Below are 12701 nucleotides of genomic sequence, written 5' to 3' on the forward strand. Positions count from 1 at the left end.
CGGGTCTGAGTATAGGCTTTGTGTTAGCCCAGCCAAAGTGAATACTGAGTACCTGGCAGCTCGGACGACGGCTTTTAGATGGGTGGTCAGATTTGTGTTGGGGATGAGCAAAGGCAAAGTTTGCTAGTGACATTCTGACATCCAGAAACTTGCTGAGAGCAAGACTGGCTTTCAGGAGGGTGGAGTAGCATTAAATCAGATTCTGACCTTTCTGAGACATGAGCCCGCAGCTACATAATTGTTCCCGAGCTCTGACACGCTGTAAGTCTGTCATAAAATCTTCCGAAAGGTTGAATCCATACTAGCAGAAGTGGAATCATAAAAATCCCAGGGTAAAATAAATATTATTGTGATATTTATGCTCACTTCTGAATTCAATAACTTTTAAAAAAACATTCAAACACTCGTGGTGCAATTTGTGCAGTAAAATCCATGCCCCAATTTATGTTTTTCTTTTCTCCATTCACCTTTACTGGTTGTATTGGGAAGAATGATGCAGAAGGGACTGCGGTGACATCCTTACAAGGTTTGGCCAGGAGACCTCATAGCAGTCTACAACATCACCCTGATTTGAGACAGCTGCAAAGACCGAGCTGATAAGATATGATGTCGGGCAAACCTTGACAACTTCAAACAACAAACCAGAAACCCCAACACAGAAATACAGACAAAATCCTTTCTGACCTCTAAATCATTCGACTGGGGATACTGAACCATACTTAGGTGCCTACTTAGGCACCTTCTTTTTTAAAGGATTTTGTGGACAAGAAAAGGGCTCTGCTCTATTATTTCTGGACTGAAATTTAGGCCCAGCTGAAGCAAATGACACTCTGCCTGGGTTCTGTGAGATTTTATTTCTGATTTTAGTTTGTAGCATGGACTGCTCTGGGATTGTCTGAGTTTTCAGTCATCTGTGATATCGGTAAAAGTTAATTCCTGCCAAAAAATTTGCTGAATGACATTTCTTCCTGTAATAAGGAGTACAAGAAGCATAGAAATAGGACTAGCAGGGTACAGAAAAAGAAAAGCACATCTTATGGTGTCTAGGATTATTTCTCTGCATGGCATTGCAGAACAAACTCTTCAAGTCCCCCGTGACGCTTTGTCTTCCACAAACTGTCCAAGATGTAGAACTCTTTTTACTGGTGTTTTTTTTTTTTGTGGTCCAAGATTGTCAGCAGCAGGAGCTGAAATAGAGATGCTCACAAGACATTTGGGAGAACTCTGCCTAGGTACAGCAAAAAGGTGCCACCCGTGGCGGAGGGATCACAGGCACAGAAGGCGTTCTTGCTGTTGCTGGCAAGTTACGAAGGATGAACTTGACTCGCGTCCAGTTTTAGTTCACACATGGCTTGAGCCGAGTGTGAGCGGGGCTGGCTGTACCCTGGCATAGAGGTGTGCTGCCTTCTTTGCTAGTATCAGTATCCTGCGGTGCATCTCGGTTCAGCTCAGGTTGCTTCCTACTCCAGCATAGCTGCTAAATGAATTAATTTGCATCAATGTCCTCTAAAATGGATAATTCCAGCATATGTCGTGTTGCATTTTACTTTCCCCCTTCAGCTTCTTGAAATATTCTAATGACTTTTTAAAATGCTTACTTTCAAAACAGTTAATTAAATAAAAGCAGTATCTCTCAGCACTATATATTCCTGGAAGCATTTGATTACCAAGTTGATAGATTTCCTGACAGGCATCCAAAAATTAACAGATCACTATTTTTTTCACCTTTCCTCTCTTAATGTAAATCATTTGGGGCAAGCTGGCATTTATCTACAGGCTTTCATGGGACTGGAGCAGAGCTACCACTTCATGATACAAAATGCCAAAAGAGGTCTCAGTTCAGCTTCTAGTTTGAATTTCTCTCTCTAAAAGCACGCAGAAGAGCATTTCCTAAGCTGCCAGCTGTAGAAGGTGCATTAGCAATCTGAACCCTACAGCAGTGGCAGATTTACTTCAGCTCGTGGGCTGTAGCTCCCCCACGCTCCCACCGGTGCTCCTGGTCCCTTTGCGAAGATGATCGGCGTTTTCTACCCACAAAGTGGTATATATGCCCTAGAAAATATCCTATACGCAGGTGTGTGTGAAAGAATTCGAAGCCCTAGCAGAAACATACAAGAGCATGGAAGAGCAGGATAATGTTTGCATGTATGTTCATGTTTTTTTTGCATTTTTTATAGTCTCAATGTTGGGCCTCACTCTGAGAAGTAAACACATGCTAGCTATTGTGGATGGTTATGAGTACCTCGTGTTGATATATTAGGTATAAATTCTGGAGCCATGCAATAGACCAGAGAATTCATCCACCGTTACAGGGTTTGGCTGCTGTAGGAAGACCTGCTGTAGGAACTCTTGGAAACCCCATATGCCATCATTGCCTCTGAGGGCAAATGCTTCTTCTGGCTGGTTGCTGGCTCAGACATGAAGTGGAACGCGCTGCCTGCTGAAAGTGGAACCAGTGACAAGTCTTTCATAATTCAGAACTGTGTACTTTGGCAAAAAAACTAATCAGGGAGAATTTTGTTGACGGTTGACTGTGACAGTTATGCATGTCCTAATAAGCTACAAGAAATATGTTATAAGCACAGAAGAGCTTTGCTGAGCATGGTTAAAGTTAGATAAAATTAATAAGCTAGCTAATATGATTACTATTTTATTAATAAACATTTAAATAATGATGTAAATTTGCACAATGAGAGACATTGCCCTGAAGAGATTATGGTCAAAATAGTCCCTGTTAATTATAATCTAAATAGATTAGCATTAATTTTACACAATTTGGAAGATTGCTTTTGTTGTGATCTATGATTCTCATGGTTACTGCCCATGTGAGCTAAGTCACCAAGTGAAGTTTTAATCTGCTTTTGCAAAGTTTGCTTGTAAAATCTCTTTTTCTGTCCAACTTGAGAAGGATAAGATAATATTTTCTTTTCTGAAGAGGAAGATAGTGTTGTTTCAACTACCAGCCTTCTACATACAGGAGGCTGATAAATAGTTTAGACTTTTATCAGCAGTTTGAATTCAAGCTTCGGCTCATTATTTCCAGAGCCTCCTACAAGGAGGTACGAGCATGGTGCACGGCTGCACCGCAGTCGTACTGTGTCACCCTGGGGGTGCCAGTTCTGCTGCTCGTGGTGACCTGCTCAGTTCAGGAATAATGAGGTGTTGCTGAAATACTTCTTTTGCATGAGTAGGCAGCTTTTGGATAAGAAGTGTACAAACAATTTTAGACTGTGTAGGCTTTTGGTTAACCTCTAAAGGGAGGGTTGTATATAATCAAGGATAAGAAAAGACTCCGATCCAAAAATGCTAGTTTTTAACAAATCTATCAGAACACACAGCAAGCACCCTTTTTACCTCTTGCATTATACAGACCCATTTATTTCATAACACAAAGTGACTATTGGTTTTCAGATGGATTGCTAACGTATACTTTGTTCAAGTTTGGGAACTGTATATTATTCTGCTAATACATATTGAACCTAAATACACTGGAAGAGAAAGATGTTCCAGATTTATTATAATTACACTTACTTGAACTGTTTGTACCCTCCTAATGTCCTTGGTTTGCTGCTCTTCACAATTAATCTGTGTCCCTTTTCCCTAAGCAAAACAATTGAAACATTTCATAGCATCTTATGACTTTATGTTCTTTCAAAATACTGGAGTCAGCTAATGGTGAAAAATTTGATGGAAAAAAATGTAAAATATAAACAAACTTCAGTTCCTTATCCAATTTCGCAGCTGCACTCCCTTGATAAATGGTACCATACAGTCTGTACTTTCTGCTGAAAATTTCGAAGCCTCTTGTGAGAAGTTGAAGAAGCTTAGCTCCTTTAGGATGAGGCGGAGTTTGGTCTTGATGACTAGAACAAATAAATAATATATTGATTTGCATAGTTGATATTGTTGCTTGTAAATAACAACAATGGAAAACACTTAGGTATCCAAAGAAAGCAAAGATGAAATGAAAATTTTAATGCATGCTTTTTTGCACCTTATAAATCCAATTTTCCCACCCTGAAAGAAACACCTAGGGAGCTGCTTGGATATTTCTGTAGGCTCTGAGGCAAGATGCAAGACCTGGGTTCAGTTCTTTGCTAGCTTGCAGAATTTTGGCCTCGTTGCCTTCCTCCCTCCCAGACTGGAAACGAGGGCTATGCAACACTCTTCGGTGATAAGAAACAAAATGAAGGAATCCATGGTTCTCCATTACTGTGAGCGTGTTAGAGAAGCTAAAACTTTAGGGAGGACGTGCATGGAGTCCTGTGTGCTCAGGCCGATGTAGTGTTGAGCTGCTGGGCCTGATCCAGCATTTAAACACATTCTTTACTGGAGCACGAGACCAATGCCGTTGGTTCCAGTGCAGTTAAAAGCACGTGTCTAAGTAGTTGCCTGGATTGGGGCCAGCGTTCAGTCTTTTGCTGGACGGAACCCTAAATAAACAATCTAGTATCAGAGGAGAAAACACTTGCACATGTGGATGTGATTTGGCTGTTTCTGTGGCACTGGCTTGTTGTTTTCTAAGTTGTGCTGGCAATGGCTGGTCTGTTTAAAAGGCTGACCATTTCTTGCCTGTTGTGTTAAAATTGACTGCGCTCCTGGTGCACAGGCTAAAAAAGGATGGGTCTAAATCACTCACGGTGTCTGTGATGCTCAGCACCGACAGATACAAGACACTGTACTCTGTCTGAATTCACTCTGCTTTCCTGTTCGTGCTCTTGCAAAGTGCCCAGAAATTTTCTAAGATCCAAGGTAGTGGCAGTCATCATGTTTCATTCAAAGGCTAACTCTTCAAGCACGTTTTTGCAAGGAAAAGCATTGTAAACAGAGATGTCATATATAATATTTATTGTCTTACAGCAAAATCTACAGTAAAGTATTAAATTTCCAGCAGGAAAAAAACAAATATAGCCTTTTACTGTATGTTCTATTAAAGACATTATTTGAAAAAATACTATGTGTTTTATGAGGGTTTTCTATAGGCAATAGAAGATTGAAATCTGTGTAAATGAAGGGAAGGTAACAAAAGAAAGCATTTGAATTGAAAAGATTTGCAATTATGGTGACCACACAAATATGAAACCCTTTCAAAAATATGTCACTTAGGAGAATATACTGAATAAGGAATGGGAAGACAAACCAGGTAATTCAGTTGGTGCTGTAAGGAGATGCATTCCTGCAGCTGCTCCAGTAAGAACCCCATTACTGTCCATGAGCCTTTCTGGCAGGGCACTGACTTCCTTCCTTATCTCTGTGTGCTGAGGCTGAGAGCTGCAGAGGACTTTGAATGCCTTCTGAAGTCAACTAAAGATTATGTTAAACATCACCTTGTACATTAGCCTTTTAAAAGTTTCACAGACTTCCATGAGAGTGGCTATAAGATTAAACCCGGAAATTTTTGCATGACAAAACATTGAGGTGAAAATCCTATGGAAGAGCCACCTGATATTTGTCTGAATTCAGGCTACCCTTTTGTATGTGCATGCTAATCTTTACATTACAGTGTAATAGTATTATAGTGCACATCTCAGCTACTTTATCTGGGTTTTTTCCCCTCTTTAGTCTGCAGCTTCCAATGGATCAGAAGCATCTGGACAATGTGGTGAACGCAATAAGGAGAACCAGACTTTTGAAAATTGTGTGGTAGATGTGAAGACAAAGGTATGGTCCACGCTTTTGTGATGGAGAATGAAATTCTTATTTAGTCAAGTTTTGCTGGAGGTGAAATGTGTAGAATATATTGAATTTGAGCTCCTGCAGTCATTTTTTTTTTGCTACTTAATGTCTGCATGTGCATTACCAGATTCAGATCAGGCTTTCAGCCTTATCGCTGCACTTTATTGCTGTATGTTACTAGCCCTGGGCATTTTATGCTGTCCTAGGCAGGATTTACTTTTTATTTTTATGTAAAAAAGTTTTTGATATCAGTTATGGTTCTACAGGATTGCTGATCTCACGATGTTTTCATTTCAGTGTAATTTTGAAATCCAAGGTGTTTCACAGTTAGTAAATTTTATTCAAGGTGTTTTCAGTCTCTCAGTGTGGTTGTAGTTTATTTTTGGTCTAGAGTCAGTATGGAAGAATATGAATGTCAGCAAAGTGATGATTTTTCTATGGGCAGTTGAATGATACCTACCATAAAACTACTCTGAATAATATACAAAGCAATATGACTTCGTGGCTGTGCTGTACGTTACACTTCTCTTTGTAACAGTCTTGCTGCTTGCAATAGTGAAGTTGTAAGTGTTTCATTATAATATCTCCTTTATTTTCATATCTCCTTTATTTTCATAGGCTTGCAACTTGACTGGAACAATTCTCTTGGGCTTATATATTATGTAGACTTTCAGCCTTGAAGTCATTGTATATTTTTTTCTTTTCTAAGTGAAAGAAAATTATTAAGTTTTCTTTTAAAGTTAGCAAGCTGGAAACACAATGAAAAGAAAAGAGACGTTAACTGAGTTGGCATGCTTATGTGATACCTTGTAGGCTTCAGTGAAAATTGTTTCTAACAGCAGAAACTTGCAGATTATTCCTCTTGACTAAAGCTTTTCCATGGGATTTGTTTAAATTTCTAGATCAATTTCTGTGTTCTTTAACTTTCCAAGATCTAAAGAACTAATTGTCTAGCATGACTTTCTGAGTTACTTGTGTTGCTTTTTTCCTAGATGATCAGAAAAACTTGTACCGTATAGGACCATGGTGCTACTTGAGAGTTGAAATACAGGAATATCTATACTCATTGAAATTTGTCTTTATATTTATGGAAGAAATTATTTCCCCAGAGCAAGGAATTATCAAAAGCTTGATATATACGCTAAATACATTGTGTCTGTGAGGATGTTGTAGAAATCACGGGATGTAGCACGTCAGCCCAGTTTCACAACGTCATTTCCAGTAGCAATGTCCAATTGAACAATGCACCATCATTGCTACTCAGAGTCGTGATACTGCAAACTCCTGAACTCAATGTTTCTCCATCAGCAATTCTTTTTACTACTTTTTCATGCTGTTTGTAGCTCTCCTGCACACAGTGTACATGAGCGTAAACTCCAAAAATTGGCAATTCCATTGCCAAACTCTAGGACATTCAGAGCTCTGAGTGGTATTTTCTTCAGTTTCCAGTACCATAGGAAAGCAGATAGCAGATGTTTTGTTTTCATTTTCTGGAACTTGTGGTTCAGTGTGTCAGTTCATTTGAAAGAGTCATTTTGTCTGATTTCTTTTTCAAGTGACAGTGCTTAAGTGTCAGTGGCACGCTGCTATGACAGTGACACATAGCCGCTGAGGACTGGCTACATGTTTAAACATATGCACCAGGGCTTTTCAGTTGCTGGTGATCAATTGGTTGTTAGATTTACTTCCCCAGGCAGAGTGCTCAAGAATTAAAATGAACTCTTCATTCATCATGGATCTTGAAAGCTGAGAGCCACTTCAGGACACATTGCCCTTGAGTACTGTGCGTTTCTATTGCAGAGCATCCCAGCCCACGTAAAGCTAGGGGAGCATTTGTAACTGAAGCACATTCATTCTGAATAAGGGATCTGTGAGAAACAAGAGAAAACAATTGTGGCTTTGTATTGGAAATAATAGATGCATAAAATATTAGGCAGAAGTTCTAAATTAATGGAGATTGCAGAGTGTTCAAAACCTCTAGCTTATCCAAGGCCCTTCAGAGCTGTAGGACGGCTCAAGGACCTTTCCCCATCCGCTGCTCCACACCCTGTGATTATGAAAATGTGTTTGCTACAACCCTACAAGGCATACTCTGGTCCCAGCTTGCCTTGCTGTCTTCTCACAGGCCCCTAAGCTGGTGAGTTCGTGGGAGTGAGATGACTGGAGAGGTTGCATGGTCTCCATCTTTGGAGATTTTCAAGACCAGACTGGATAATGGCCTGAATAACCTGATCAGACCTCATTGCTGAACCTACACTGAGGAGGAGGTTGGAATGAAGACCTCCTCAGGTCCTGTCCGTTGTCACTTATCCTGTGATCTGTTGATTACATTGACTCCTGGAGATGGAGGCAACCACGTTGCTGTCCTACCGAGCACGCTTGGAGGCAAATGACATTACACACCACTGGGTGCAGCAGCAAGGGACCAGGTATTATAATAAGACCCTCAGCAAACAGGGCCAGCGAAGTGCACGTTGTCCATTAAAAAACCAAAAATAGCTTTTTTCCTTGCTTTTTGAGTGCTTGGGCAGTGCTTGGCTAAAGTGGTGTCAGCTCCCAAGAACTGAATAAAAGGGTGGTAAACTGGGCGTGTGCTTGTGGGAGGAAGAGAGGGGATCGCCCCCACAGCTGTGAAGAATAAACCAAACTTTTTTCTGCATCTGTTGAGCCTGGGTCCACTGTGGCCACTTGCGTGTGGAGTCCTTGTGAGGAAGGAGTGGAGCTGCCTGTCCAGCCTTCACATCTCCCAGTGCCCATTTTACCATCTACCTGCAGGGCTCAGAGGAGTGAGGTCTGTGCTTACCTACAAAAAAGAAAATTGTCTTTTTCTTTTTTTATTTTGAGAAAGCTACCAGCCAGGGAAATTGGTCAGGACTCTAACATTGATTGTGCTAAATAGCAATGAAATTTGCCATGCATGAGAGAAGGGAGTGATTCTTATTACAGCTTCTGCCTGAGACTCTCATGGGCCTGAGGCCAGCTGCAGAGCTGCTGCGGTTAGGGCTGCTGCTGCGGTCAGGAGGGGCAGAATTGCTAATCTGTTGATCTTTAAACTAACACCAGCACTCATGGGCTTCTGGTTCAGCCTGGGAACTGCATTAAAATTCTTAGTGACTAAGGTATAGAGAACTTCACGCCTTCTGAAATTTGTATTAACTTTTCTTCCTGGCTGAAGCAGAGTTTAATCCAACATTTAATCTGTACTATAGCTCCTAACTACATATCCAGGATCTTCAAGATTAGTAGTTTCTCATTTTTCTTTTTTTGAGCAGCACAAAACAGTCCTAATAAGAGTCTGTCTCATGAGATTTTCCTTTCTAGCATATAATTGCTCAGATAACTCTTATCCTGGTGTTAACCTGCTAACTAACTAATTGTGATGCACAGGAACCTAGCTGGAACTGGGCTCAAGTGGTATTAATGAACTCTGACTGTAGGGACAGAAGTTCATGACTACATCAGTTGCCCTCTTGGAAAAGAAGTAGTCAGGATAGTATTTGTTTGTAGCCTTTTTGGGTGCAATACAGGACCTGAAAAGAAGAAAATATAACCCCATGTGAAAGGCTTGCAATTTAATACCATCAACAAGTGTTCCGTAGTACACAATTTAACATACACTAGGAGCAAGTAAATCTTGCTCCACATTTGTAAGAGGACGTGTGTGTTTATGTGTTCTCTGTGTAGGTGCGTAGAGCTCTAAATAGTCACTGGCTAAATTTTGCAAGATGCTGACACTACTAATGCTGTGTTAGCAGGCTGGTAAATGTCTCCTTTCTTAGTGTCTACTCCAAAACTTGGAGATCTAGCACTCTTGTTTTTCTTAATTTCTGCTCTTTGAGTTAGAGATAATAATGAAGTCAGTTTTGCTTTTTTGAAAGATTCAGTTTCTCTTTGCAGTTTTTGCTCTATAATACTTGGGTTTCCAAAGAATTTAAGAAATGTTTACAAAGGCGTGTCGTGAAAGATTTAAAAAAATCAGAGAATCCTTCCTACTGGTTTTAGGTTTTACAGAAGCTTGCTTTTACAAATAGTCAGATCAGCTGGATCTTACAGGCTCTGGTTCTAAATATAACTGCCTAATTAAACCCTATGCTTTGGTTATCCAAGTGGAAGTACCTGGATACAGTGAAGATTTTAATGCCAGAAAGGAGCATTAAATTGTCCAGTCTAAACTATTGCATTATACAGACCATCGCATTTACCCACTCACCTCATATTGTTTGTTTTTCTATGACTTAAAAATAGATGCCTTGGTAAAACTAAAGGAGAAGGAAGCAGTCAGCTAGGTAAGTGGTTTTCACACGGCGGTCTGCAGAGCCGCTGGTATCACAGTGGGAATAGTTGTTATTCTTCCTGTATTAAGGTTTCCTAAGAGTCAGAGCTCATCACAGAGGTTATTTTTGACCACCTAAATCAACTACGAGCAGCTATAAACCATCTCTTTTCACCCCAGATGGTTGCTTCTCATTTTGTTTGGTTTTTGGGTCAAATCTTTCTACAGTAGATTTCAGTCATGATGATATGTACAGATGACATGAAGGCTGGAAGAGCAGAGGGAAAAAATAGAACTAAGCAGCAATACGACCTGCAGAAATTAGAGCAGAAGGAGATGTTGCTAATGAAGGGTAAAGCAGTGCCAAGGATTTGAAAATCTTCTACTTGGTATACTTGGGGTAAAAAAATGAATGGAGAAAGTGTCTAGCTGAAGGAAGAAAATGGAGGGGCTCAGCCTCTTTTATGGGTTTGGGATGGGTAGTTAATGAAAATGAGAAACTGTATCCTTAGGAGAAACCTTGGAGACCCATTGACAGTCATCTGTTCCCATACTGCAGCCCTGATTTTCTCGAGTCACGGATAGATGTGTGTTAGAAGCTATGTCCAGGAGCTGTGGCAGCCAGAATGAGCCTGTGGAAGGAAGGAACTTGGGTCTGTGTCTCCAAAACCATGGGTTTCTTCTGTCTGGGGCTACAGGAGAGTTTGAGAGTAAAAAGCAGGTGGCAGTATCTGAGGGACCACGCTGCTCAACGGTGCACTAAGCTTGGGTGGCACACGTGCAAATCCTGCACTGTGAAATGCTCATTGTTGCATTTTATGGAAGGAGGTGACACTCAAAAACTGGAAGAGTGCAGGAGGAAGCTTCTAGGTACACTGATGGAGCCAGATTTTCCCAGACACACACAGGAGTCACATTGTTCACATAAACAGCCTCAAGGGGTTCAAACACTGTTTTTCATATAAACTGTAAATAGGATCATGAATTCACTGAGACCAGCTCACAGGAGTAGAGTTACTTGCAAGTAGAAGCATTTACAGATCATACACTTGGAGACCAATTTCAAAATATATCCCCATATGCCAGCTTCGAGTATGATATGAAATTTTACAACCAAGTCATTAGGTAATTATATATATGGAAATATTTCACACCTTACTAGATCAGCTTGAATCTACCAATGGGAAGAGAACAAACTGTTGGATGCTTTACATCAAAGTGTTAAAATATCTCCTGATTTTAGAGTTGACTGAGTTCCTTTTTACCCTGCCAGACTTAGAGCACAAGCGTGGCTTAGGTTAGACCATCTTAATGGGTTAATTTGTTCTGAAAAACAGATTGGTTCTTACTACAAGGATGTTTGAAAAGTTCCCTGTTTCATATAATCTATAGTTTAATAAACTTGTCTGACTGTTTGGCTACTGGACTAAACCTCAACAGGGAGAAAACCTGCAAGTTCCAGTGGAGCCCGTAAACACAAATCAAGTTTGTTTTGTACACATGTGGTTGCTCAGAGCGAGTTAAAGGTTTAGACACAGTCATACATGCTCTGGAGACTTTCTCTTTAAGATGTTACATTCACCAAGACTAATAGCTGGGGGAGGGTTGGTTGCTCTCTGACCACATATCTGATTCACTATGGATTTTGTAACTTTGGTAGCAGTGACCTCATTTTGGCAAAATAATGTGTGTCATTTACTGAGCCTCTTGCTGCTTTAGCAATCGCAAGAATATTAGGGTTATAACCTGAGTAATTTATGGAAGAGAGATGACTTTTAAATATCCTTTTATTTTCTTGGAAAGGCTTATTTTATTGAAAACATATTTTAGCTCTGAGTGAGAATGAGAGATCCTCAGCAAAACACCCAGAGGGAATTGTGCTGTCCAGTGTGTTGAAAAGGTGAATTGTAATGTATGGGTGTCTAGACGTTTCCTCTTGTTGCTGTCAACAGTCCAGTTGGCTGTATTTTTTTTTTCCAGTGAATAGAAGCATTGATTTTCCTCTCTATTTGGCCAGAGCTTTCATTTTACATATCTTTCCCCTTCTGTGTCTCTTTCCCTCTCCCTCCCTCTTCTCTCTCTCTCTCTCTTCCTCTATCTGTAAGAGAGGGAAGACTTTAAGAGCTGACAGCAAGCTTTCTAACGCAGAATGATTCATGTAAGACACCTGAAAGGCAAGCTCTGCACCAGCATCACTGCAAGAAAGGTAGGGCTTTGGGGGCTAAACAGTCTGTAAAACTCTGAGCAAAGCATACAGAACATGAGACAGATCGATTAAGCCTGTGGATCTGTCAAAGATGCAGAAAAAGTTTCGGAGAGAACTTAAGGAGTTTTTAAGCTCTGTTTTTTTGGGGTGGCTTCTTTTAGTCAAAACTTTGATGTATTTTTCATAAGTGGGAAAAAAAAAAGGTGCCCCTCTGTAGCTTTGAATAATGTGTATAAATGTGGGGCTTTTTTTCTGTGGATGGTAAACTATAATTATAACACTGCTGTGCTTCACAGTTCTGCGTGCATGTGTAAATACGCAATTCCCTGGTTTTCGCCCTGACTGATTATTTTCTGGTATACTTTCTGAAAGTTCGCCTTATCCAGCTGTTATTTATATTCACTTCCTGAATCCAGCTCTGACCCAGTAATTCTGAGTGGCTGGAGATGTGACGCATGAGCTCTCGCGCACACCTTAATGTTTCAATCATGCACTTCAAGCAATATGTGTTTGTAGGAATCATGCTCTTAATAAAACCCCTTACAA

General features: G+C 40.4%; 1 protein-coding gene across 9 annotated transcripts in view; it reads left to right on the forward strand.

Moving 5' to 3' along the window:
- DLG2 (discs large MAGUK scaffold protein 2) overlaps positions 1 to 12701 on the forward strand; it is a 1094951-nt gene that overhangs the window by 150913 nt on the left and 931337 nt on the right. For all 9 annotated transcript variants that reach the window (XM_075416649.1, XM_075416588.1, XM_075416597.1 and 6 more), the window contains exon 5: positions 5563 to 5661. In XM_075416649.1, coding sequence (XP_075272764.1) covers positions 5563 to 5661 — 99 coding nt within the window. The remainder of the gene's footprint in view (positions 1 to 5562; positions 5662 to 12701) is intronic.

The sequence above is a fragment of the Opisthocomus hoazin genome, chromosome 1 (genome assembly GCF_030867145.1).
Source record: "Opisthocomus hoazin isolate bOpiHoa1 chromosome 1, bOpiHoa1.hap1, whole genome shotgun sequence".
NCBI lineage: Eukaryota > Metazoa > Chordata > Aves > Opisthocomiformes > Opisthocomidae > Opisthocomus > Opisthocomus hoazin.